Raw genomic sequence first — 24531 nt, forward strand, 5'->3', positions numbered from 1 at the left:
CCTATAGTCAGCCGTGCTCTCCCAATCTGCATGGGCTCCTCCTCCGGGAGGATGTGGCGTTGAGACATCGTGTCACAAGCTGCAGCATACGGAACCCCAGTGACGTGTTCATGGGGAATCCCCTCTCTACGGTGCAGAGAACGGAGAGTAATCCGGTCATCGACCCGAATGGCGAGATCGATAAGCCCATCCAAGCCAGGGGGCAGCTCTAGTGAATAGATCTCGTCCTTCACCTGCTCAGCCAGGCCGTGGAAGAAGTGATCCCAGAGAGCCTTCTCATTCCAGCCGCAGGACGCGGTGAGCGTGCGGAACTGAATAGAGTAACCGGACACCGACTGCTCTCTCTGCTGAAGCAGCGACAATGCTCGTGCTGCCTCAATACCGTGTGCCGAGCTGTCAAACACCTTGCGCAGCTCCCTCGAGAATGCCTCAAACGACGCACAACAGTCATGTTTGCTGTCCCACATAGCCGTTCCCCACTCTCTCGCTTGACCAACCAGGAGAGTGATGACGAACGCCACCCGGGATTGCTCCGTGGGGAAACAGGAAGGCTGGAGAGTAAAAATCAGCGAACACTGGGACAGAAATGATCGACATGAGTCGGGCTTACCCGGGTATGGAGCAGGTGGATTGAGTCGCGGTTCCGCGTGGCGAGGAGCAGGTGGGACAGACGGGGCATCCGGAACAGACGGGGCAGCTGAGGGGTTGGCCTTAGCTGGTCAAGCCTTTCGGCTAGCCGGTTGAGCTGGAGAGCGATCTCCGAGTAGGCTCGACGAGACGCTGCAATTTCCTCCTGCTGTCGACCCAGAAGAGAGCCCTGCTGCTGAAGAGCTCGGCGCAGCTCCGTTTCCTCTGCTGAATCCATGAGTAGATTCTGTCACGGGGTGCGTACTAGACAGAGGACTCAGATGCAGAGTTTAGAAAAGGAGAATCTTTATTCTCGCCACAAAACACAAAATAACATAAACAATAACGAAAAGCTCTAGCGCACACAGATCTCCGAGCTGGCCAGCACACTGCGGACCACTCGCGCTGCCGGATCTCCGAGTTACGGATCCTTTGGCACAAGAACAGAAGGTGAGACTGATACAGAGAAACAGTGCAAAACATGGGCAAAGACAAAACAATCTACTCACGACCACAGACAGAAAAGCAGAGACAAAAGAGGGAGTGGGGGACTGAGCGACAGATGGGGAGAATAAGCTCGTGATCTGCACAACCCCGCCATGATTAGCGCTGATTGCCCAGACCACGAGCTACTGAACAGACAGGACAACACAGACCACAGGGGAAGCTGAGACGGCACCCTGCACCGTGACACTATTAGTGTTGGGAAGGTTGTTTCTGGCATAACCTTGCCTCAGGTACTTTCATCAGTCCAGTGTTTAAGATCTGTTCCTAATTTTACCCTAACCTTTTTTACCCTAAAAGAGCAGCTGTACTTTTCCGTGAGATGGCAGACATGCAAACTCTGCAAGCTGCAGATTATCACATTGCTGAATTTTTGAAATACTTGCGAAGAGCAGTGGCCCCTATTCGTTATAAAAGGGTTGAGGAGTATAGGGAAGTACTGAAGCTGGATCGCCAGTAGAAACGTGTTCGACAGAAAGACAGAGTTTTGTATAGGGAAGTTTTCTTGCCTCCAGGGAAGATTAGAGTACTATGCTGCGTCTCCACGAAATTACCCGGAAAAATTGTACCAGGAACCTTTTTTCCCCCAGACCAGTTACTTTGTGCTTTTCCACCATGGTATAAAGTACCGTGAAGATTAGGCAAATAGTCTGGTGTCATAGGTCTGCACGCATTTCTCAAAACAAAGTGCACAAATTTCGAACTTGGATCCTCTGTAGTTCGGACTTTGCGCAGTCGACTCAGGAGTGTCAAGTCCGGTAATTCTGGTAATATTTTTATTTTAACATAGAGATAAATAGAATACAGACCAAATATTACCTATTAGATTTACCCAAAAATAATTATATTGTATGTTTAACCACTAAAGAGACATCAAAGCCAGTGGCAAATGTCAGAAGGACTAGCCGAGCTGAGATTGCTCTAGGCAGATACATGAGAACTGAGCTCCCACTGATCGTGTGGAGCTGATCGTCTACGAAATTGGTGAAACACATTTCCCTAGTCCCTAGTTCCTGAGTAAAGTTCCATCGGTGGAAACGCGGCTCTACAGGTTCTATTGCCTGGGGTCTTAAGGAATGAAGTTTTGGAGGGTCTTCATGACCATCATGGTCATCAAGATATAGAGAGGACAACCACTTTGGTGAGGGAGAGATGTTACTGGCCCAGTCTGCTACACTATTTTAAACAATGGTGTATTCAATGTGAGTGCTGTGTAGTTTCCAAGGCCATACTCCCAAAAGTTTGGATAACCATTGGGCATTTGATAGCTTCAAGGCCCTTGGAAATTCTCGTTCTCTTTTAGAACAGGCAAGCAATGGATGTGAGAATGTGCTTGTTGTTACCGATGTGTTTTCTAAGTTCACTCAAGCTTACCCAACTCGAGATCAAAAGGTTAGCACTGTGGCTCATATCCTGACAGAGAGGTGGTTCTATATTTATGGGGTGCCAAAACATATCCATTCCAATCAGGAGTGAAATTTTGAAGGAGAATTGCTTAAGTGACTGTGCCAGCTTTACAGAATACAGAAGAGTAGGACCACAGTATAGCATCCTGAGAGAAATGGGCAGTGTGAAAGATTTGATCACACTTTGCACATCTATTGTGTACTCTGCTCATTGAGAAAAAAAGGGGATGGCCACAGTTTTTACCACAGTTACTCTTTGCCTATAATACCTCTTCCCATCAATCCACTGGCTACTCCCCCTATTAGCTTATGTTTGGCCAAAAGCCAAGGCGTCCTGTGGATGCCCTTTTAGGGACTGAGAAAGAGATTATGCCAGCAACGGCTCCAGATTGGGTGGTGAGTCATTGGGACCATTTGACTTTGGTGTACATTAAGACTAAGGAACAGCTGAGAGTGACAGCAGATCAGCGAGCACGTCATCATCCACAGTCTGTGCCTATTTTGCCAGTAGGTACTCTGGTTCAGTGTAAGAATAATTTCCCAGGCCAGCATAAGATTCAAGATGTGTCGGCTCTAAGGTGTATTTAGATGAGAGTGTTTGGATGGGGTAGGCACCATTTATAAGGTAAGACAATTCGACAACAAGACTCTGCAGTGCACTTAAAGAATGTACACCACTCAGATTTTTGAGAGCTTCCTAAATGGGTATGTACCTTCAGATAATGTGTAGTTGAGGCGATTTGTCCTTCAGCAGGATTCCTGCTAGAGTATGGTCATTAGAGGAAACTGACTGAGGAGGAGGAAATGTCAGTGGAGGAAATTGTGGTTTTACATGGATCCCAGGAGGGAGGTTCACCACCAGCAGTAGCAGCTAAGGAATATTCTGGTGAGCGGGAGTAGGACCAAACAGCCACTGACCCTCTAGATTCCCAGTGTCCAGTTGAGCGGGTATCTGATTTTCTTGACTTCTGTGAACCAATTCCTGGCCCCCATGATCGATTAGAACAGTAATTAAAAAGGAACTAGCAGAAGTCTGTTTATGCCGGTCTCTTAGAATGAGGGCATTCAAATCCATTTAACCTCCCAAGGCCAGTACGATCCCCAGAGAATCAAGTTCCCCCAAATTCATCCTCAGTAAATTCCATATACAGTATGTTCCTTTTAGACCTTGGGATTAGGATGGGTATGATGGGCAAGTGTTGTTATCTGGGATGGTGAATTTGAAAGAGAGGGTGGATGTAACCGAGCTTGCTATGCCTTTAATGGACAGGTGATGTGTAAAGTCTTGCGGGCTTTAATGAAACAGCATTTGTGCTCATGTATGTGACTGCTGCTCTCAACAATTTAGTGGAAGTAATTATGCTTTTTATGCCCAGGAATTTAATTTAATGAGATGTTAGAATAATATGCCCGCTAATGTGTTTTAAGATTTTTTTCCGTGATGATGATGATCAGAAAGCACTGTGTGAATGCAACTCTGCAGGGTTTCAGCTACCTCATATGCGATCGTCTTCCTACTCTTCTCACTGCTTGTTGTATCTTAATAAACCTATGTAGTTCTCGCACTTGGATCTCGAAGACTCGATCATTGTTACAGCCCTATCTTGGGTATCATATTCATTAGTTTTTTTTTATTATTATTGTTTTTTTTTTTTTAAATGTCATTTAATTGCTAAATGCATAACATTTTTAGGAACATTTATGTAAACCTGGTTGTTATTTAATGACATTATCTGTGGAAAAGGATTTTACCTGTCATTCTAATGAAGTATTAACCTTTCTATACTCTGGCTTCTTGTTCATTTATTTGAACCAACTGTGTTAAAAATATAATTGTTAAATTCCCCTATCCCAGAAAGTGGGGGTGGTGTAATTAATTTGGCCGACATTCCTAACAACAATATACTTGAGGTCACATGCAGAGTAATTTTCCTTGCATGGATCAGTAAAAGTAATCCACCTATACATGGGTCACTATGAACATTCTCTTCACTCTAAAATGACGCCACGCCCACAGCAGCAAAAGTTTACAAATGCTGGACATCCAAACACCACAGTATTATCAATGCACCATGTACACCTTCATATACATGAGACAATACTCAAACAAAGCACTCACCTGCCACTTATAAATAAAGTCCATGCTTCTGTCATTCCATGTCACTTTACTCATATTAAAAAGGAAACATGGCCAAATAACTTGTTTTGATCGGCGCTAATGTCACGGAACGAGCCGGGGGTGTGGAGGCACTCCCTGTCGGCCGACACCACCACTTCCACCCTTCTTAAGGAGCTACCCCGCACCGGAGAATGAGGCAGACCACCAGAATTCAAAGTTAACACATTTATTAATTTAATTAAAAAAAATGTCTCTAAAGCGTTATGAGCTTCCTCCCTCCAGGTTAGGTTACTGTATGTGTAGCTCTAGTTCCTCTCCTCCACTACCAACACGTGAATACAATGTGAATACAGCCCAAGTGGCTATGGCGCCAGATGGCGAAGGCTTGATGGTAACTCCGTTCTTTGAGTCGTCAGTAGGGATATCATCAGCACAGCATGCACGGACCTCAGATCCTTAAGGCAGAGTGCGGGCCCATACGACAGTCTCAACAAATGAACTCTCCATATACTGATAAAAAAACAGGACTCTCACTACAGTGCCATTTCCAAACATCCATCTTCAGTTCATTCCTCGCTGTATCACTACTGCGTCTCCGCTGATTCCTTCCTCTTCTCTTCCTGTGTCTTCGCTGATCCTTCCTCCCTCCTTCCTCCATCTTCACCGATCCTTCCTCCCTTCCTCCTGCGTCTTCCCCAATCCTTCCTCTCTGCTCCCTTCTCTTTTTATTTCCCTCCCAATCCAATCACCTGCTTACGCATTTTCCCCTGCACAGCTGCCAGCTTTTATCCTCGTTATCTTCTATTCCAGCGTATTTTTCCTGCTTCCGTGTATCCCCGGAACCGGCCTTGTTTTACTCTGGAAGTGCTCCCCGCCACAACAACAACCTCGGCCTATAGTTCCGGCCTTTATCACCCCGTGACATCCTCCCCCACCAATGGGTTCTAGTGCCTAGAACTCCTGCACCATGACCCACTCGCCATATCTCGCAGGTGGTTGTCCCCGGTTGTCTCGCTTGGGGTCTATCCGCAGGTGCCTCTTCGTCCGCCATCTCCTGGAATACGGGTGCTCAACTCAAGGTGGGAACCCTGCCGACTACACCACTTTGTCACGGGCCGAGCCGGGGGTGTGGAGGCACTCCCTGCCGGCCGACACCCCCACTTCCACCCTTCTTGAGGAGCTACCCCGCACCGGAGAAGAAGGTAGACCACAAGAATTCAAAGTTAACACATTTATTAATTTATTTAAAAGAAATGTCTCTAAAAGAGGTACGAGCTTCCTACCTCCAGGTTGAGTGACTGCATGTGTAGCTCAAGTTCCCCTCCTCCACTACCAACACAGTAAGGTGAATACAGCCAGAGTGGCTACAGCGCCAGATGGTGAAAGCTTGATGGTAACTCCGTTCTTCGAGTCCTCAGTAGGGATATCATCAGCGGCTATCTCCGTTCAGTGGGGTTACAGCACTATTTCAGTGACTCTGCAGGGCTTCACACAGATTCAATATGAATGGTCAAGTCAATGGATACTCAATTCCATATGTCACGGGTCCTACAATGGTAGCAGATCGACAACAGCAGATAACTCACTTCAGTGACTCTGCAGGCTTTTCACTAAACTCAGACAGGGAGAGAGGAGGTACATATAAGTCACAGCTTTAACAGGCTCTTCACTGAGCTCAGACAGAGAGAAGGGAGGTAATTATACTTCTCCGCTTCAGCAGGTTCTTCACTGGACTCAGACTGAAGATAGAGAGAGGCCAATACACTTCACAATTTTAACAGGCTCTTCACTGGACTCAGACAGAGAGAAAGTGAGGTACATATATTTCACAGTGTTAACAGGCTCCTCAACTTCACAGCTTTAACAGGCTCTTCGCTGGATTCACACAGAGAGAATGGAGATAATTATACTTCACCACTTCCGTAGGTTCTTCATTCACAGCTTTAGCAGGTTCTTCACTGGGCTCAGACAGAGAGTGGAGGGTACATATACTTCACCACTTTGCAGGTTCTTCATTCACAGCTTTAGCTGATGCTTCATTCAGGGCTCAGACAGAGAGAAGAAAGGTAAATACACTTCACCGCTTTAGCGGATTCTTCATTCACAGCTTTAGTCAGGGATTATATGTTGGTCGCCTGTACACTCTGCATCATCCCACACTCGTTTATACACTACAACAAACTCAATTCACACGTGATAATTGAAACTCAGCACAGCATGCACAAACCTCAGATCCTTAAGGCAGAGTGCGGGCCCATACGACAGTCTCAACCAATGAACTCTCCGTATACTGATACAAAACAGGACTCTCACTACAGTGTCATTTCCAAACATCCATCTCCAGTTCATTCTTCGCTGTGTCACTACTGCATCTCCGCTGATTCCTTCCTCTTCTCTTCCTGTGTCTTCACTGATCCTTCCTCTCTCCTTCCTCCATCTTCACCGATCCTTCCTCCCTTCCTGCTGTGTCTTCCCCAATCATTCCTCTCTGCTCCCTTGTCTTAAACGCCAACTCTTTTTATTTCCCTCCCAATCCAATCACCTGCTTACGCATTTTCCCCCACACAGCTGCCAGCGTTTATCCTCGTTATCTTCTATTCCAGCTTATTTTTCCTGGAAGTGCTCCCCGCCACAACAACAACCTTGGCCTAAAGTTGCGGCCTTAGCCACCCCGTGACACTAATGTTAACTGTTAGCCACACATACTGTAGCACTTGTATATTCAATCTTTGAAATGGCACACAAGACCTTTATTAGCAAATTCAGCTTGGGTGTGGTTTATTCTTTCTCAGTTACTCCTCTTTTGTCTCTAAAAGAAAGCCTTAAAAAAATGAATTTTTAATAGATCGGCGACAAGATCTGGTGTATGCACCGGCCACTACGGCGTCACTAGGCGAGTTGTCTTTGTACATCAAATTTTGATTGGCTGATGATTATGTCACTAATGCTAGTTACAAATCATATGTAACGTCTTTGAAAAAAAAAAGGGTAGATCTGTAGTGCTGGCCACAGAATTTTTTTTTTTTTTTTAATGTAGGATATTTCAGTTCAACCTCAACAAAACTAATCATAGGCCATTTTGTGGACATTACACAAATTAAAAGTATACCTAAATAATAATAATAATAATAATAATAATAATAATAATAATAATAATAATAATAATAATAATAAATCATTTGAATTTTTATAGGGCAAAGAGAAGTCCCTGTTGACCTTGACTGCCCACCACTGAATACAGCTCTGTATAAATAAAAATGACTTGACTCGACTTATTTGCAACTTTCCATCTATTTTTGTTATTTTCTTTCCATCTATTTTAGTTATCTATAATATCTATTTTATATTTTAATTGCAACGTCATGATGACAAATGTAATTGCAAATATATTTAAAATTCTGATATACAATATACCAGATTGTATTATCAGACAAAATAAATTAGTCTGTCACTCTCTCTCTCTCTCTCTCTCTCTCTCTCTCTGTCTCTCTCTCTGTCTCTCTCTCTCTCTCTCTCTGTCTCTCTTTTAAATTACATGACAAGGGTTTTGAGTCACACGTCAAGGTACAATCTTTCATATCACCAGTAAAGTATATTTTAGTGCAGTGTATACACTTACGAATTGGGGTGCATATTCTTAAAGTCAGCAAGAAACGCATGTGACAAAATATGTACTTTTATAATCTGAATAAAAATAAAAATCTTAGCAAGAAAAAAGAAAAAAAATCATGTTGGCCTTAATTTCATTGACAGCCTGGGCATCCCCTGCATGATTTCTCATCTCTTTCACTTTTGCTCTCAAGGTGAACATTTGCCACTGCCAAAGAATTTATTTCAGCACCTGTTTTACTGAGCACTCAAGAACCCTGTGGTGCAGTAATGCTGAGTTATTAAACTGATCGCAGCCCTCCTCACACTGCTGTTTTCATTTATGAGAGGCTCGTAATTGCTATTGCTATAGAAAAACACAATAGTGGAGTGAATGGCAAGCTCAAATACCTCATAATGAATAGCCTCGTAAAATGAATACCCTCTCATACTACAGGAACAATAACACTTTAAAATGCTTTCCCCCTTTTCAGTTTCTTTTCCCCTGTCATGGTGGCTTTTCTCACAGAGGATGAGTGCACTTTTTAATTTAGCAGTCAACAGTGCACAATAAGCGGTGCCAAGGGCCCTTTTAAGCATTGAGAAACCAACTGAACACAAGTAGATTTATTGGGCCAGACTCTGAGATTTTAGCCTGACATGACGATCCGTAGCAGCCTCTGCTGGATGTGTTAAGAGTGCTAAGAAAGTCAGCATGTAAAATCTTCCCAAATCTTGCTGTTGTTTGTTGACAGACCAAAACCTGAACATCACAGACATCAAAATATTTGGAAGATAAGAAAAGTGTGTGCTTTTATTATTATTATTATTATTATTATTGTTATTATTATTATTATCATTATTATTATTATTATTATTATTATTATTATTATTAATTATAACTTTGGATTATAATTTTGGAATTTCAACTCTTGTGAAAATATACTAGGTGGCCAAAAAACCTTGAAAAACATAAAACCTATGTGGTTTCTAAACCCTTTTATAACTCATTTGAACATAACAACATTGAACTAAGCATTATATTATTTTGTTAAATGATTATACACACAGACACACACTACCAGTCAGTAAGATTTGTAAAGTTTTTATTTTTTTTATTTTTGTATTTTTTTTAAAGAATTGTCATATGCTAACCAAGCCTGCATTTATTTGATCAAACAGTAGTGATATTATAGCAGTAATACGGTGAATTTTTTTTTTTTTACTATTAAATATATCCGCTTTCTATTTAAATATATTTTCAAATGTAATTTATTCCTGTGATCAAAGCAAAATTTTCAGCATTGTTACTCCAGTCTTCAGTGTCACATGATCCTTCAGAAATCACCAGTCATAATCAAAATATTAAATTTATTTACAATTTTTGTTGTACTTCTGATAAAATAAATGCACGCTTGGTGAGCAAAAGAGACTTCTTAAAAACAAAGTCAAATTGAGACACAATGGTTCTAAAAGGAACCAATGAATCATCTTTTTGAACTGGTTCAAATAAACCTTCCGATGTTAATTTCTTGCCAACACTAATCTATTTATTGCATTCCTCTAAGGCCATATTGTGTATGACAGTAGGTCAGTGCGGTTAAAGGGTCACAGGTTGCATAAGTGAATAGCTGGTCAACATGAACCCATCCACTAAGTTTCTGTATATGGATGTCCCTTTGTTTTCATGAATGTCCATCTTCCTGTAATCAGACATTTCCTCGACTGTGTCTCCACAGTCTCCTCTGGCTGCTAAGTTCTCAATGCCTTTCCCCACACAATTTATGTTGGCAGGGTGCTCAGCTCGTCGGCCGGGATCACCACGCTCCCTCAAAAACAGGAAGGACTCTGAGAAACTGATAGAGAGTAGACGAAAAACAAGCTTGTGTTCCTGTGCCACTGGTGTGGCGGAGCGTGCTCTGATAAACTCTAGCAGTCGCACTCCAAACTACTTCATGCTCATCTTCTCGGTCAGAGGGTCTGTCTTGAGCAGGGCAGAGAGGAAATGATGGCTTCAAATGCTGCTTCCTGTGCGAGCCACTAAAAAAGGAGGGAGGTTTCCTCTCGGGTCAATGTGCAGAGGCGATAGAGCCTTTGTTCCAAAGAACATCAATCCTAACATTGACGCACAATGCTGATGTATGTTAACCCATGTTTTTTTGGCTCTCCAATAGCCTGTGTAGAGCTCAAATAGCTGAGAAACTTGCAACACTTTGTTTTAAGGTGATGTAGTTACACATACTTTCCATGATAATAAGTAAATCATGTACAATTACAAGCAACTAACCCTAAACAAAACTCTAACATTAACAGTAATAGTAAAAACATCAGCTCAAAATAAAGTGTTACTGCTTGTTTTTACATTAATAACTAGAAAAGGTTACAATGTTTTACAACCAGTGCCTGAAATTAAAGGAATAGTTCACTCAAAATTAAATTGAATGCCAACTTTGAATAAAAAACAAAACAAAAACAAAACATATATTAATAAAATAAAATAAGCATACAGTAAATGGGTTATTATTATTATTTTTATTTTTTCTTCTTCCTTTTTTCACTTGTGGAGTGAAAACAAAAATGTAAAGCAGGAACTTATGATGCATAAATAATTCATGCATTTCATCACATAGAGTTGTGCAGTGATGGTGTAGAATAAAGGTGCTTCACAATAACATCATTTCCATAGAAATGTTTAAATAGGCTGACAGAAATATTAAATAGCTAAAACAGCCATAATCACACTCTTGGGATTTATTCATCCAAGGTTTTCAGGATTTTCTGTATATTTTCTTTTCTCAAGCAGAGCTGCAAAAGCAAACAGGCGCAGATGAAAGGTGCCTTGTTGGCGAGGCAGGTCCATGTTTCCGCGGTGTCACTCCTCATTAACTGTCAATGACTGACTTGGATTTGCCATGGAGGAGACAACCTCAAAATATCTGCCTCTGCAAATCTCTCACACTCAACGTTTAAATGCCAACGGGAACACTATAGCCCTGGTCTGAGAGAAACCTCGGATATGAAAGATGACAAAGCCAAAGACTGACATATTCCAACCCTGGTTCAGCTTCAATAACACTAAATGCAATCATGTAATTAATAATTTGCTGCTCCAAATAGACAATGTATAAACAAGTATATGTTTTATTAGACATTTTTGGACCAAATTTATATAAGGTGTTATTTAAGATTCAAGGTGGCTTTAGCTTTAACTGACTTTAACTGAAATAAATAAATAAAGCAAGCAATCGAATACTTTTTTTTGTCATGGTGATGTTGAGGTGGAATCAGGTAAGGTTAAGTACGTTTCGTAATATGGTTAAGTTTAAATGTCAGTACATAATAGTTATGTCAAAGATCAGTCAGGCTCATTCACCACCCAATCATAGCGCACACCCTCACCTGATTACTGATTGCACACACCTCACTCCACTCCAATGTCCGGTCTCATTCATATGAAGTGGACTCTCTATGCTATTCCATTGAAACTTTGATATACTTACCTCCTTTGTGAACTTACCTCCTGTGCTCTTCTCCAGCTTGTGTCTCCTCCCAAGTCTCTGCTGTGTCTCCCACGATTGCTCCACCGAGGTGTGTCCTGTCATCCAGTCTCCATCCGTTGTATCCGCAGTCTCCTTTAAGGAAAAGACTCTCATTACATTCCTCATCAGTACTGTGAACATCTGCATTGAACAACCCAATTATCTGCCTTTAATCCGTTTACCTCTGTTGCTGTCAATAAACGTCAACTGTATTATTTTATACTCTGTGCGAGTCTTCCTTCGTAACAAGTTAAAGGGTTAGTTCACCCAAAAATGAAAAATTTCTCATTAATCACTTAAGTTACCCCCATGTCGTTCCAAACCTGTAAAAGCACTTTTTGTCTTCAGAACACAATTTAAGATACTTTGGATGAAAAACCTGGAGGCCGGAGACTTTCCAATTGACTGCCAAGTAAATAACAGTGTCAAGGTCCATGAAAGTTGTCATCAGAATACTGCATCCTTGTTGTGTGGAGAACTAACCTTTTAACTCAAATTATTTATTAAAATTTTTTTGCTAGCTAATTTTGGTAATTTCCACAACTTTCATGGTCCTCAGTATATTTCCTTGTATGAATATGAACGTGCAGAAAAAAAATAGATCAAGAGATTCGCTTCCATCAATATCCTCAAAATTTGCACAGTCCTATAACACTTTGACATTTCAATTCGTAGCATTAGGCAATTTTTGATTTACATGCTGTATAATGTTTGATGACCACATTTTTGCATCTGTTTAATGCTATTTCCTGTTTCTGCTTCTTCACCTATATGTAGTGATTCAGAGATTCTGTACTCTTTCAGAAGATATGTAATGACACCCCCTACTAGAAAACAAATACTGTAAATTCTGCTTAAGCTTTCTCATAAATGATAGAAATTGTTGTCAATGGTGGAGAAAGAGTTTAAGACACTTAAAGGGATAGTTCACACAAAAATTACAATTCTGTATGTTGTTCTAAACCCGTAAGACTTTTGTTCATCTTCAGAACACAAATTAAGATATTTTTGATGAAATCTGACAGCTTTCTGACCCTCCATAAACAGCAATGCAGCTACCACATTAAAGCCAGACAGGTAGTAAAGACATCATAAAATAGTCCATGTGTCAGATTTCGAGTTCAGTTTTATGAAGCTATGAGAATTTTGTGGGCAAAGGAAACAAAAAGAACTACTTATTCTACAATATCCTCTCTGCCATTCCAGTCTTCAGCCCACATTCACGATGCACGCGTGTGGTGCTGCTGATGCAGAAGTTAGCATTTTGATGTAGAACCTGGGGCCCTCATTTATAAAATGTTGCGTGGAAACTATCCTAAATTTGATCCTAAGATCATTTCTCAAATATGCATACCTGCATACTTGCAATTTGTTGCCCAGTCTTACTTATTTCAACCAGAATATACAGACAACAAACAAAGAGAGATGGATGTTCTAGAACAGAATACATTTTTGAATAAATATTTTTTTTTTATTGTTTTCTTTGAACACATTTTTTTTTTTGAGGCTTCATAAAATTAAAGTTGAAACACATGGACTATTTTAACCATATTCTTACCTTTCTTAGCCTTGAACATAGTCGCTGCATTGTTGTCTTGGATGACTAAATGTAAATGTAATGAATTGGTGGTTTTTTCATTCATTTTAATGAGATCTGCTTATGACCCAGTGAGTGACAGTTATGTTTAGTGGTGAGGTTATGTGTGGATCATCACGCTCACTCCCTAAAGTCTTTTGTCAATTAACATTTCCATCTCGTTAAACAGCTATTTAAGTGGTCTGTCTATCACACAGCATTTCATATTTGGTCAAACCATTTATTTGACAGACAAATGATGGTAGTAGTAAAATCATAAATGGATGAATGTTTTGTTAGCTATTGAAAGTTTTTACCGAATCTTCAATGTTGGCAGACTGGAAACAAACAAAATGTTATTTTAGTTAACATGACAGAAGCTGGAAAAGCCACATCGTGACCAACAGCATCTCAAAGAAATCTGAAATAATCTTTCACTGATGCATCCACACAGAGAAATACCTTGACTAACGGTAAACCGATTTTGTGGCAACATTAGCAATTTGTAAATGCTCAGGACATAGCGTGTGTAGAATTTGACAGTCCAGTCGCTCCACCCATGTCAAAGGCAGCTCAGATTCACTGAATGTGCTGTCTGACTTTTTAACTATAGTATGGAAAACATAGGTAGATGTGAGGAGAAAGGACAGATTTCTGGCCAAGATCTCTTTCCATCTAAAGCAGGTGCACAGACTGCCTTAAAACACATTCAGTTGTGCTTTAATGCAAGAGACAGTACAAATGTAGGAAAAAAACTGTTATACGAGAGGGTATTTACAAGTTTTTACTGATGTGGAAATGACTATGATTAGATGTGAACTAAAAGGATGTTAGAGGCACATGTGTGCCATGATGGATGTTTTTACATAGACTGAAGGGTCTCATGAATGTAACACACACTGAAAGACTCATAATTAGATGTTACAGGCTTGAACTCTTTGCACTCACTAATGCATTCAAAATAAGTAAATCTAATATTTGATAAAATAAAAATCAACAAGGCCACAGAGGAGTACTTAAGCTCAAAATAAATCAATCCTGTACATTTAAGCTTATACATTGATATTACTTCATTGTAAAAAAGTAAAAACATTACAAATAAATAAAAATAACGGTGTGAAGATTATTAAAACATTGACATATTGCACATGCTTAATTATATTGTATGTGCACTTGTAGTCTGCATAAAATCATGCCTGTGTGTGTGATGACAGTGATGACAGAATTTTCATTTCGTATAAAATATTTCTTTAATGCAATCCTCGACACCATCAACAAAATGGAAAAAGAACAAAACTGGACTTCACTGATATAAGTAAAATGCATTCATCGGGGTTCAGAAGCTGCTGTATTTAGCCAGGTCTTTTTTCATGTCATTGTATTGAGCGCTGAGTCGGCCCACAGCTTTAACATGCTCCTCATCCACCTCCTCCTTCAGCCGAGACTGCTCCTTCAGGAATTCCTCCCAGTCTTGCTTCCGCTTCTCCGCACTCACCTGCAGATGTGTGTTCTGAACACACACATCAACAAACAATATGCAAATTACTTATAATTAGCTTTTATAATAATCTGTTTGAAATCTAACTGTAATGGCTATATGGACTACTACCTATTGCATACTACAAAATGCATGCCTTTCTTTTATAAAAATAGTGAAACAGTATGCTGTAGACAAAGATGAAAGAATGTTTCATATGCATTCATATTTCCCCATCATACTGCTTAATTCAGCAACTGTTTAATTTGTGCTCTATACAAAAAAAGTCTACTCTTCTAAACTTGATTTGTTTGCTTGCTTTTGATTTTACGTGATTCTTTAAAATGTGCAATCTAGTAGATCAAGAAGCAAAATGTTGAAATTAAGTACTATTTTAATGTGCGATTAGCATATGGAATGCTAATGTATTATTACTAGTAGTCAAAGTTAGTGATGGGAAAAAAATAATGCTTTTTTTTTTTTTTTTTTTACTTTAAATACGTTTAACCAATTGCTTTGCAAAAAAGTTTCATCATCTCAAAGCACTCAAAATGCCAAACACTAGTAATACCTGCTGGTCAGAACAGTGTAAATGTAGCATAAACGCATAACCTAAACATGCATAAAATCACCTTTTACAAACCAATTGCAAATGTTTTATTGAAAGCACAATCTAAAATATAGGAAGTCTCTGTATAATAATATTTTATTACATTTTTTTTGTTTGTTACATGGAGAGCTTGGTTAATCTGGCCAGTAAAAGACTATTAACTACAGGGCTTCCTTTTTATTATACAAATAACATACAAATGTCATTAAAAATGGCAACAAATTTATAAAACTGATTCGAGATCAGGTAAAAACTATACAGACACTAGTTCGTGGATTCACTGAGATCTACTAATAGTAGAGAACCTTTATAAAGTCTTTAGAATAGAACTGTGAATCCACGGTTCTATTCTCCTCATGTACCTGCTCAGCCTCTAGCTCCCTCTGCTGGATCCTCTGGGCAATATGATTCGCTGCTTCAACTACAAATAGAAAAGCAAATGTCAATACAATATTCACATCAATACACTAATCTTGCTTTAAGAATATTAACTAATATATATATTCTTATGGAATTGACTGGCTGCAACAGTAAATAACACAGATCTAAAAATGTATGCCAAAATAATTACAGTGCTTTATATAACATTTATTAATATAATTTAAATTAATTTTTAACTTGTTTCACAGTGGTCTCACATTTTTGCCTACGCTTCTTTAAAATGACTAAATGAGTTTGTTTCTTCACTGGTGCAGATTTGGATGAATTTCGAATTACATTACTAGCTCACCAATAGATTCTCTGCAGTGAATGGGTGCCATCAGAATGAGAGTTCAAACAGCTGATAAACACATAACAATAATTCACATGCCTCCAGTCCATCAGTAAATGTCTTGAGATGGCCAAAAAAAAAAAAAAAACTTTTAAAGTCCATAATTCATAATATTGCTTTCTGCATTTTTATGTACAGGTGCTGGCCATATAATTAGAATATCATCAAAAAGTTGATTTCACTAATTCCATTCAAAAAGTAAAACTTGTATATTATATTTATTCATTACACACAGACTGATATATTTCAAATGTTTATTTCTTTTAATTTGGATGTTTATAACTGACAACTAAGGAAAATCCCAAATTCATGATCTCAGAAAATTAGAATATTGTGAAAAGGTTCGATATTGAAGACACCTGGTACCACACTCTAATCAGCTAATTAACTCAAAACACCTGCGAAGGCCTTTAAATGGTCTCTAAGTCTGTAGCCTACACAATCATGGGGAAGACTGCTGACTTGACAGTTGTCCAAAAGACGACCATTGACACTTTGCACAAGGAGGGCAAGACACAAAAGGTCATTGCAAAAGAGGCTGGCTGTGTCCAAGCACATTAATAGAGAGGCAAAGGGAAGGAAAAGATGTGGTAAAAAAAAAAAAAAGTGTATAAGCAATAGGGATAACCGCACCCTGGAGATGATTGTGAAACAAAACCCATTAAAAAATGTGGGGGAGATTCACAAAGAGTGGACTGCAGCTGGAGTCAGTGCTTCAAGAACCACTACACAAAGACATATGCAAGACATGGGTTTCAGCTGTCGCATTTCTTGTGTCAATCCACTCTTGGACAAGAGACAGTGTCAGAAGCGTCTCACTTCAAAAAGAACTGAACTGCTGCTGAGTAGTCCAAAGTTATGTTCTCTGATGAAAGTAAGTTTTGCATTTCCTTTGATAATCAGGGTCCCACAGTCAGTGATGGTTTGCGGAGCAATGTCATCTGCTGGTGTTGGTCCACTGTGTTTTCTGAGGTCAAAGGTCAACACAGCTGTATACCAGGAAGCTTTAGAGCGCTTCATGCTTCCTAATGCTGACCAACATAATGGAGATGCTGATTTCATTTTCCGACAGGACTTGGCACCAGCAAACAGTGCCAAAGCTACCAGTACCTGGTTTAAGGACCATGGTATCCCTGTTCTTAATTGGCCAGCAAACTCGCCTGACATTAACCCCAAGAAAATCTATGGGGTATTGGGAAGAGGAAGATGCGATATGCCAGACCCAACAATGCAGAAGAGCTGAAGGCCACTATCAGAGCAACCTGGGCTCTCAAAACACCTGAGTAGAGCCACACACTGATCGACTCCATGCCACGCCACATTGCTGCAGTAATTCAGGCAAAAGGAGCTTCAACTAAGTATTGAGTGCTGTACATGCTCATACTTTTCATTTTTTTACTGCTTAGTTGGCCAAGATTTCTAAAAATTCTTTCTTTGTATTGGTCTTAAATTATATTCTAATTTGAGTATCTGTATACTCAGTAATCTGAGATACTGAATTTGGGATTTTCCTTAGTTGTCAGTTATAAACATCAAAATGAAAATAAATATACATTTGAAATATATCAATCTGTGTGTAATGAATAAATATAATATACAAGTTTCACTTTTTTATGGAATTAGTTAAATAAATCAACTTTTTGATGATATTCTAATTATATGACCAGCAGCTGTATTATTAATATCACAAACACACAGCTTTTTAATTAACAAGATGTTAATTAATTGAATATTGTGGAATATTGTGATGTTTTTATCAGTTGTTTGGCCCCCATTCACTGCAGAGGATCCACTGGTGAGCAAATGATGCAATGCTAAATCTATTTTAAGAATCTCATCTAAATCTTGAATGGCTTAAGGGTGAGTACATTTTCACCAAATTTTCATTTCAGGTGAAAAAGAAAACTGTTCCTTTAATGCATTAAAATTAGCATTTTTTTTTCAACAAATGCATTTTTTTTTTTTTTTACATTTATTTATTTTTAACTATACTAACAAAATTAAACATTACACAAGATTTACTCAACATAAGTTTCTTTCCTGTCTGCATGTCCATTTCCTCCTCATGTTGTGTCTGACACTTCAGTACACTCTTTACTGTAAATGCTGAGACTTACGTCGTGTGAGAGCATCACATAGTTTCTCCTGCATACTCTCAATGCACTGCGGCAGATCATGTTCATTTGTGTCTGATGTCATCTTATTCAGATTTTCAAGCAGACGGCATTCTCTGAAAGCACGCTTCTCCTGAGGGAACACAAACAATTCTAGTGTAAATGTGGTTGTTGTTATTATGTCAAGGGTCAAAGAGCATACACGTAAAAGGACAATCAATGCCACTATGTTGGCTGTACAGTAGTATGCCCAGAAATTAATTTATTCTAACTACACAACTGTATACCTAAAGAATACACTGCATCAACATGTTGGCAAATTCATAGCATACATAGTTTTAAGTGTGAAAATTTAAACGCAAACATACATGTTTTCTTAATTAATTTAAAATGTAATTATCAAAATAAAGTTATGCAATAACCTCAAACTCCCTGATGAAGTATCTAATTTCTCCCTGCAAGACCGGCCTGTGATCAATCAGTCTCGACTGAATGTCACCAACATCTGTGAAGAAACAAATACTTTACATTACATTAAATACCACAATTAATAAACAAAAAAAAAGGTATACAATTAAATAAGTTATCCGATGTACTTTAAACTACTTACTTTACATGCTAGGTTTATGTTAGATATATACATATATAATAGTCTTTACTATGAAAAATGTGTCTTTAATATTTGAAAAATGTCATTATCTTAAATTAGTGGATAATAATTAAACTATCATTAGTTCATGCAACCTGCAGTTAGAAAATATCTTGAAACTTCAATTTTGGTGTGCAGTCAGTAGCATGTTATATTAATTTTAGCTGTATTAACTACAACGTAATGCGTCTAATGCGTAAAAGAAAATGAACATAACAACTAACCTTTAACAATCTTCTCCATCATCACGAGATGCTGGTTAATCTGACAGCCTTACACGATTATATGTAACGTTAACCTTAATATTTCGCCAAATGTTTCCTCTCCGCAAAGTCTGATGATTGAGAAATGTTAATGAGTCAAATACTATAAGTGAAATGTTCCTAAGGAGAATTTTACAGAACTGTGTTGTCACGTTCTTCAACGAGTCACGCGCAAACAATAACAGAAAATAACTCCAAAATAAAAGGCCCAAGTGACCTTCAAAATAAAAGTGGCTATATAAAACAAAAGTCTCTTCACGTTCAGCAACAGCCTTTTTCAGGTCACACGAAATTCAAGAAAACCAGTGTGTATAATTCGTAAATATAGGTATACATTAATTGGACATATTTTTGGTGTTATTTAATAAATAACTCATCAAGCTCATGAAATGTCTTTCTTCTGTAGAACACAAAATAATATATTATGAAGAACAGTGACTGAGGGCCAAACAACACTGACTCTCAGTGTATGGAAAATAACAACAACATTTTGATTCGATTTTTTTTTTTTTTTTTTTTTTTCGGGTTAGCTACTTGTTTAATATAGCCTACAAAAAAAATAAAATAAATATATAATAATAATAATAATAATAATAATAATAATAATAATAATAATAAATGCAAATGTTAGTAGTAAAGCTTAATTGTTATGGTACCAATATTATCCCGATCAGGCCCCTGGGCACTGAGACACATCTGCAGTGATAACTGTTTATTATTATTAAATTATACTACTTTTTAATGCTAGCTTTGTTATTATGCTAATTATTCTAAAATTATAATAAAGAGAAATGCATAGCAATCTATACAACATTTAACATTCTGCTATTTATATTATTCCATCTTTATGTATTATAGAACAATACTTTTTGGTTTGAAGAGGTAGAACTCGCATGATATGTATTAAACACCCGAGACTGAATGTAGAGATTTGCTAAAGCTTAACAGTTGCCAACAGACATTAAGGTTTGGCAGAAGGCACAGGAGTTGAGAAGTTCATTGAATTCAATACATACTCTGAAAGTATGGGAATTCTGACGCAGCCATACACTTTATTACAGCATTTTATTTATTCACTTTAATAGCAAGTGTCAGAATAAAAGGTTATAATAAAACCAGACCTTCCTCCAATTCCCACACAAAGTATCTGATTTCTCCCTACAGTGCTGGCCCGTGGTCAATCAGTCTGGACTACTTTCTGTTTTACAAAGCAGGGTGTGGGATAATTCATCAGAACATATGACTTTTTCCAGGTTTTTCTCCTTGTGTTATGTGTCTCTGAACTATCGCCTTAAATTCAAGTGATTTTGCAGTAGCAGCCCGGCCATAAATTCCACCCGGGTCTAGCCCAGTACTCTGTTCACTCTAGTTTTGTGAAATTTAGCAGCTGTTCTTTCTGTCCTTGTATATCAGTGCTGAACATACTTATTGTATTGTAATTCAATCTGTGCATAAGGACATCAAATGTCCACTGTGAGTTGTTTTCTACGGATTTTTTATTGGATTTCAAGAAAAGGTTTTTTTACAAGCTCCTGTATCAAAAACCTCATATTACAGGCAGTGTTTTATCTACCTACTGTAAAAATATCTGACACAAATTTGTTTATTTATATATCATTACTGTATATGTTTAAGCCTCCATTAAAAAAAAAAAAAAAAAAAAAAAAAACAACAACACTAAGGTACACTGGCACTAGATGGAGACAAAGCATTACTTTAGCTATAAGAAATCTTCTAAAGCTCAGATGGAGAGAATGATTTTGAATACTTTAAATGTGTGACCTGGTAGCTAAACCATGAGAGACAAATAACTTTAAAAACTAATGAACACTCTGTATCATAATGTCAGTTAATGGTTAATACATTCTGTAAAAAAAAAAAAAAAAAAAATGCATTGCTCATTGTTAGTTTATAGTTAATGCATTAACTAATACAAAACTAATAATATCTTACTGTAAAGTGTTAACTATTCATGCACAATTATGCACTTCTGAAACTTCTAATAGAGAAAAGTCTAATACAGCTGAAATTCATAAATGCATCATGATGTAACTGATTCATCCTCTCATAGCACTCCTGCCTTTTACTTAAAATACATATTGACTTACTATTAATCAAGTTTCTTTTTAATTAATGCATGCACTTATTTTGGGTATTTTGTATAATATTTTGTTTTATTACAAAATCACTTTTAAATCTTTAGTAGCAAAAAACTGAAGACTAAGAAAGAAAGAAAGAACAAGAAAATCAAAGGGTTATGATATTCTCTTTTTAATGAGCCTATAAATAGTATAATGTTGGTTCAGCATGCGGAGTGTGAGAAGAGGACTGGACTGTTATTGCTGTAATGAGAATGTGTCTCTGAGCATCATCATCTCTATTGGAGTTAATGCTGAGCTCCATGAAACCAGCGTCAGTGCACATACATGATCTCTTCATTTACAACTGAAGAGACTGACATTCATTTCTTACTGTTTGGGGTCCCACAGAATCTGTTTGTGTGTGTGTGTGTGTATTAAAAAAAAAAAAAAAAAAAAAGGAGAATGTTAGATAAATAAACAAGATTACAATCTTGTTTATAAAATTCTGATTAGGATTAGGAGAAGTCATAACAATGAAATTTAGTCATCAATGAGTTGAGCTGTTAATTATTCCCAGGCAGCAAATAGAACATAAGGTTTAATAAAAATATAACTTTATTTGTTCCTAATGAAGCCATATTTTAGTTTTTTGCTCAGTGATGCAAAAAGGCATCTCTAATCGTGCTTTCATTTAAAATTACTCTTTAGTATTAAAATAATATTTTTTTTAATAATTCCTTTGACACATAACATTTATATAATCAATTTGTATAATAAAATGTTATTAAAAAACAATATATTAGAAAATAAAATATTTTCTTATTTAGAATGCAACACCACAGATGTCATTTTCATATAAATCGTCTTTATTTAGATAAAAAGTTACAAATTTGTGGTTAGGTAAGATTTTTACTAATGTTTTTAAAAGTGTATTCTATGCTCACATATCAGATGTACAGCAAATATAAGCCATTCAAATATCAGTTTTCTATTTGTGTAGCCTATATTTAAAAATCTAATGTACTCCTGTGATGTCAAAGATGAATTTTCAGCAGCCATTGCTCCAGTCCTCAGTGTCATGTGATCTTAAAATTTTTTTTTTTTTTTTTTGCTGGATAATCTTTCTTTGATAAATAGAGTGTTGATTTATAGTGGAAATAGAAATAATTTGTTACATTCTATATGTCTTTACTTTGATCAATTTAATGTATCCTTGCTGAATAAAAGTATAATTTAAAAAGGTAATGAAAGGTATCTATACAGTGGGGCTGGTTGTCACAGGGCCTATATCTAAACAGCAAGATGGTTTTGAGTCAAAAGTTCAATTACACAGATGCTTGTCTTCTCTAGCAGTGGTTTTGTATTCTGTTTTCAAACATATACTGTAATCCAAATCCTTCCCGTTGCTCAGACTCCAGTGCATGGCACTAGCAATATCGAGGTCATATTGCTAGTACTTACTTTAAATGCAAAGCAGATCACTTCCTTTCTTGATCAACTCCAAATAACAGCCTAAACCTTTTTGTCCATCAACTTTGATTGTAACACACTCACATGAGACATTCCTATGCTTTACATCCTTATCCTTGACATTTAAACCACTGTAGAGTTTTTCACATTATAGTTAGTCACCGTCCAGCGTCTCTCAGTGAGAGATCATGATAAATAATATGATCAATTCGAGTACGTCTCGTCTCATCTTTGGCTTTACTCAGCTCCCTTTTCTTAAATTATCTGCTCTTGATCTTTCCTTAAAGTCCTTCTCCAGGGTCCCCATTTCTGGTTTTTGACTAAGGACCCTTTTTACACGCAACAAAATCATGATAGTTTTGTGAATAATTTATCAAATAGCATTTTCTGTGCTGTGTGTATTGCAAACCCGGCAGAACTCAATATGATGCCATCTGACAACATGCCAAGAGCATTTGAGAGCACAACTTTATCGTCGATGTCTGTGCTAATGTTTTGAAAGCTTGAACCCTGGATTAGAGAAATTAGCGTGTAGTGTTATGACAAAATGATGTACGCAATTTGCATTAAATCAAGAAAAATCCACTTAGGGGAAAAATGTGATGGCTGTGTTAACTTGATTTTAGTTTTCAGTATTAGAAAAAATGTCAGATGTATATCAGGTGAATGATATATTATGAGTATAATGCTGTCAAACGTTGTTAATTGTGATTAATCGCATCCAAAATAAAAGTTTTTGTTTACGTAATAGATGTGCGCTTAATGTGTATATTTATTATTATGTATATAAATACACAAACATACAGAATATACTTTTAAAAATATTTAAATGTATATATTTACAATAAAAAAAATACAAATATTCAGACAGATATATTTTTGGATATATTCTTACTAGTGGGAGCAGGGCACTATAGTTCATGTAAGTGAGGATAAAGTCAACTCAAGAATTCTTCATACAGTGGACAGCCAGTAACATTGATAAAAATGTGGGACCAAAAATTATTCAAATTAATGTGAATGTTTTACACCACAAATAAACTGTGAATAAATTGTGTCTGAATAAATTGTGGTTTGACTGTAAATTCATAGAATTTATATATAAATATAAAATTTTATACATAAACAGCATATTTTTCTTAAATATATACATGCATGTGTGTGTATTTATATATAACAAATATACACCACACAAACATATTATGTAAACAAAAACTTTTATTTTGGATGTGATTTACTGTTTGACAGCACTAATTATCAACATTTATATATTTCGATTTGATTTATATTTCCAAAACACTCTATTTGTTCACAGTTTGCATTTATATATTCAGATTTTCTGTAATTATTTCCTGTCTGGCCCTTCATAGTACAATGCTTCAGAATATAGATAATATAGATAATATTAATACTGGAATGTTTGGTATATGTGAGAGCTACTGAAATGAATAGTTGCTCATTTTAAGAAAATGCCCTTTAAATAAATATATTAATATATGTAAACTATAGACACAGATAGATAATTAACACTTAAATCTGTAGCTATTTTGTTTGCTTTCTTTTCTTTAGTCTGAAAGAAAACATGGAAGCAAAATAAGCCAACATCTTAAAAGTGACCAGTGCATGAAAAAACTGTGGTGCCTGTTTCTTGCTTTAAGTTTTTAGTCTATCCAGGCAACTGGCCCTAAGATTTAATTAAATCTTTACATTTTTAAATTAAATTTAAAGCTTGGCTT

The 24531-nt window shown here is 37.3% G+C and overlaps 1 protein-coding gene and 1 long non-coding RNA gene across 2 annotated transcripts; both read right to left on the reverse strand.

Moving 5' to 3' along the window:
• Positions 1–4866: 4866 nt before the first annotated feature.
• LOC113042187 (uncharacterized) lies at positions 4867–7442 on the reverse strand. The gene is made up of 2 exons (XR_003275548.1): positions 5940–7442; positions 4867–5836 (listed from the first exon to the last, which is right to left on the reverse strand). It is a non-coding gene; the product is annotated as an uncharacterized LOC113042187 (long non-coding RNA).
• A 7142-nt stretch (positions 7443–14584) lies between these two features.
• bloc1s5 (biogenesis of lysosomal organelles complex-1, subunit 5, muted) lies at positions 14585–19438 on the reverse strand. Its single transcript, XM_026200811.1, has 5 exons — positions 19206–19438; positions 18755–18837; positions 18336–18465; positions 15809–15867; positions 14585–14869 (listed from the first exon to the last, which is right to left on the reverse strand). Exons 1-5 carry the CDS (start codon positions 19225–19227, stop codon positions 14696–14698), a joined length of 468 nt encoding a protein of 155 aa, XP_026056596.1. The 5' UTR covers positions 19228–19438; the 3' UTR covers positions 14585–14695.
• Positions 19439–24531: the final 5093 nt, after the last annotated feature.

This window comes from Carassius auratus, chromosome 24 (genome assembly GCF_003368295.1).
Source record: "Carassius auratus strain Wakin chromosome 24, ASM336829v1, whole genome shotgun sequence".
NCBI lineage: Eukaryota > Metazoa > Chordata > Actinopteri > Cypriniformes > Cyprinidae > Carassius > Carassius auratus.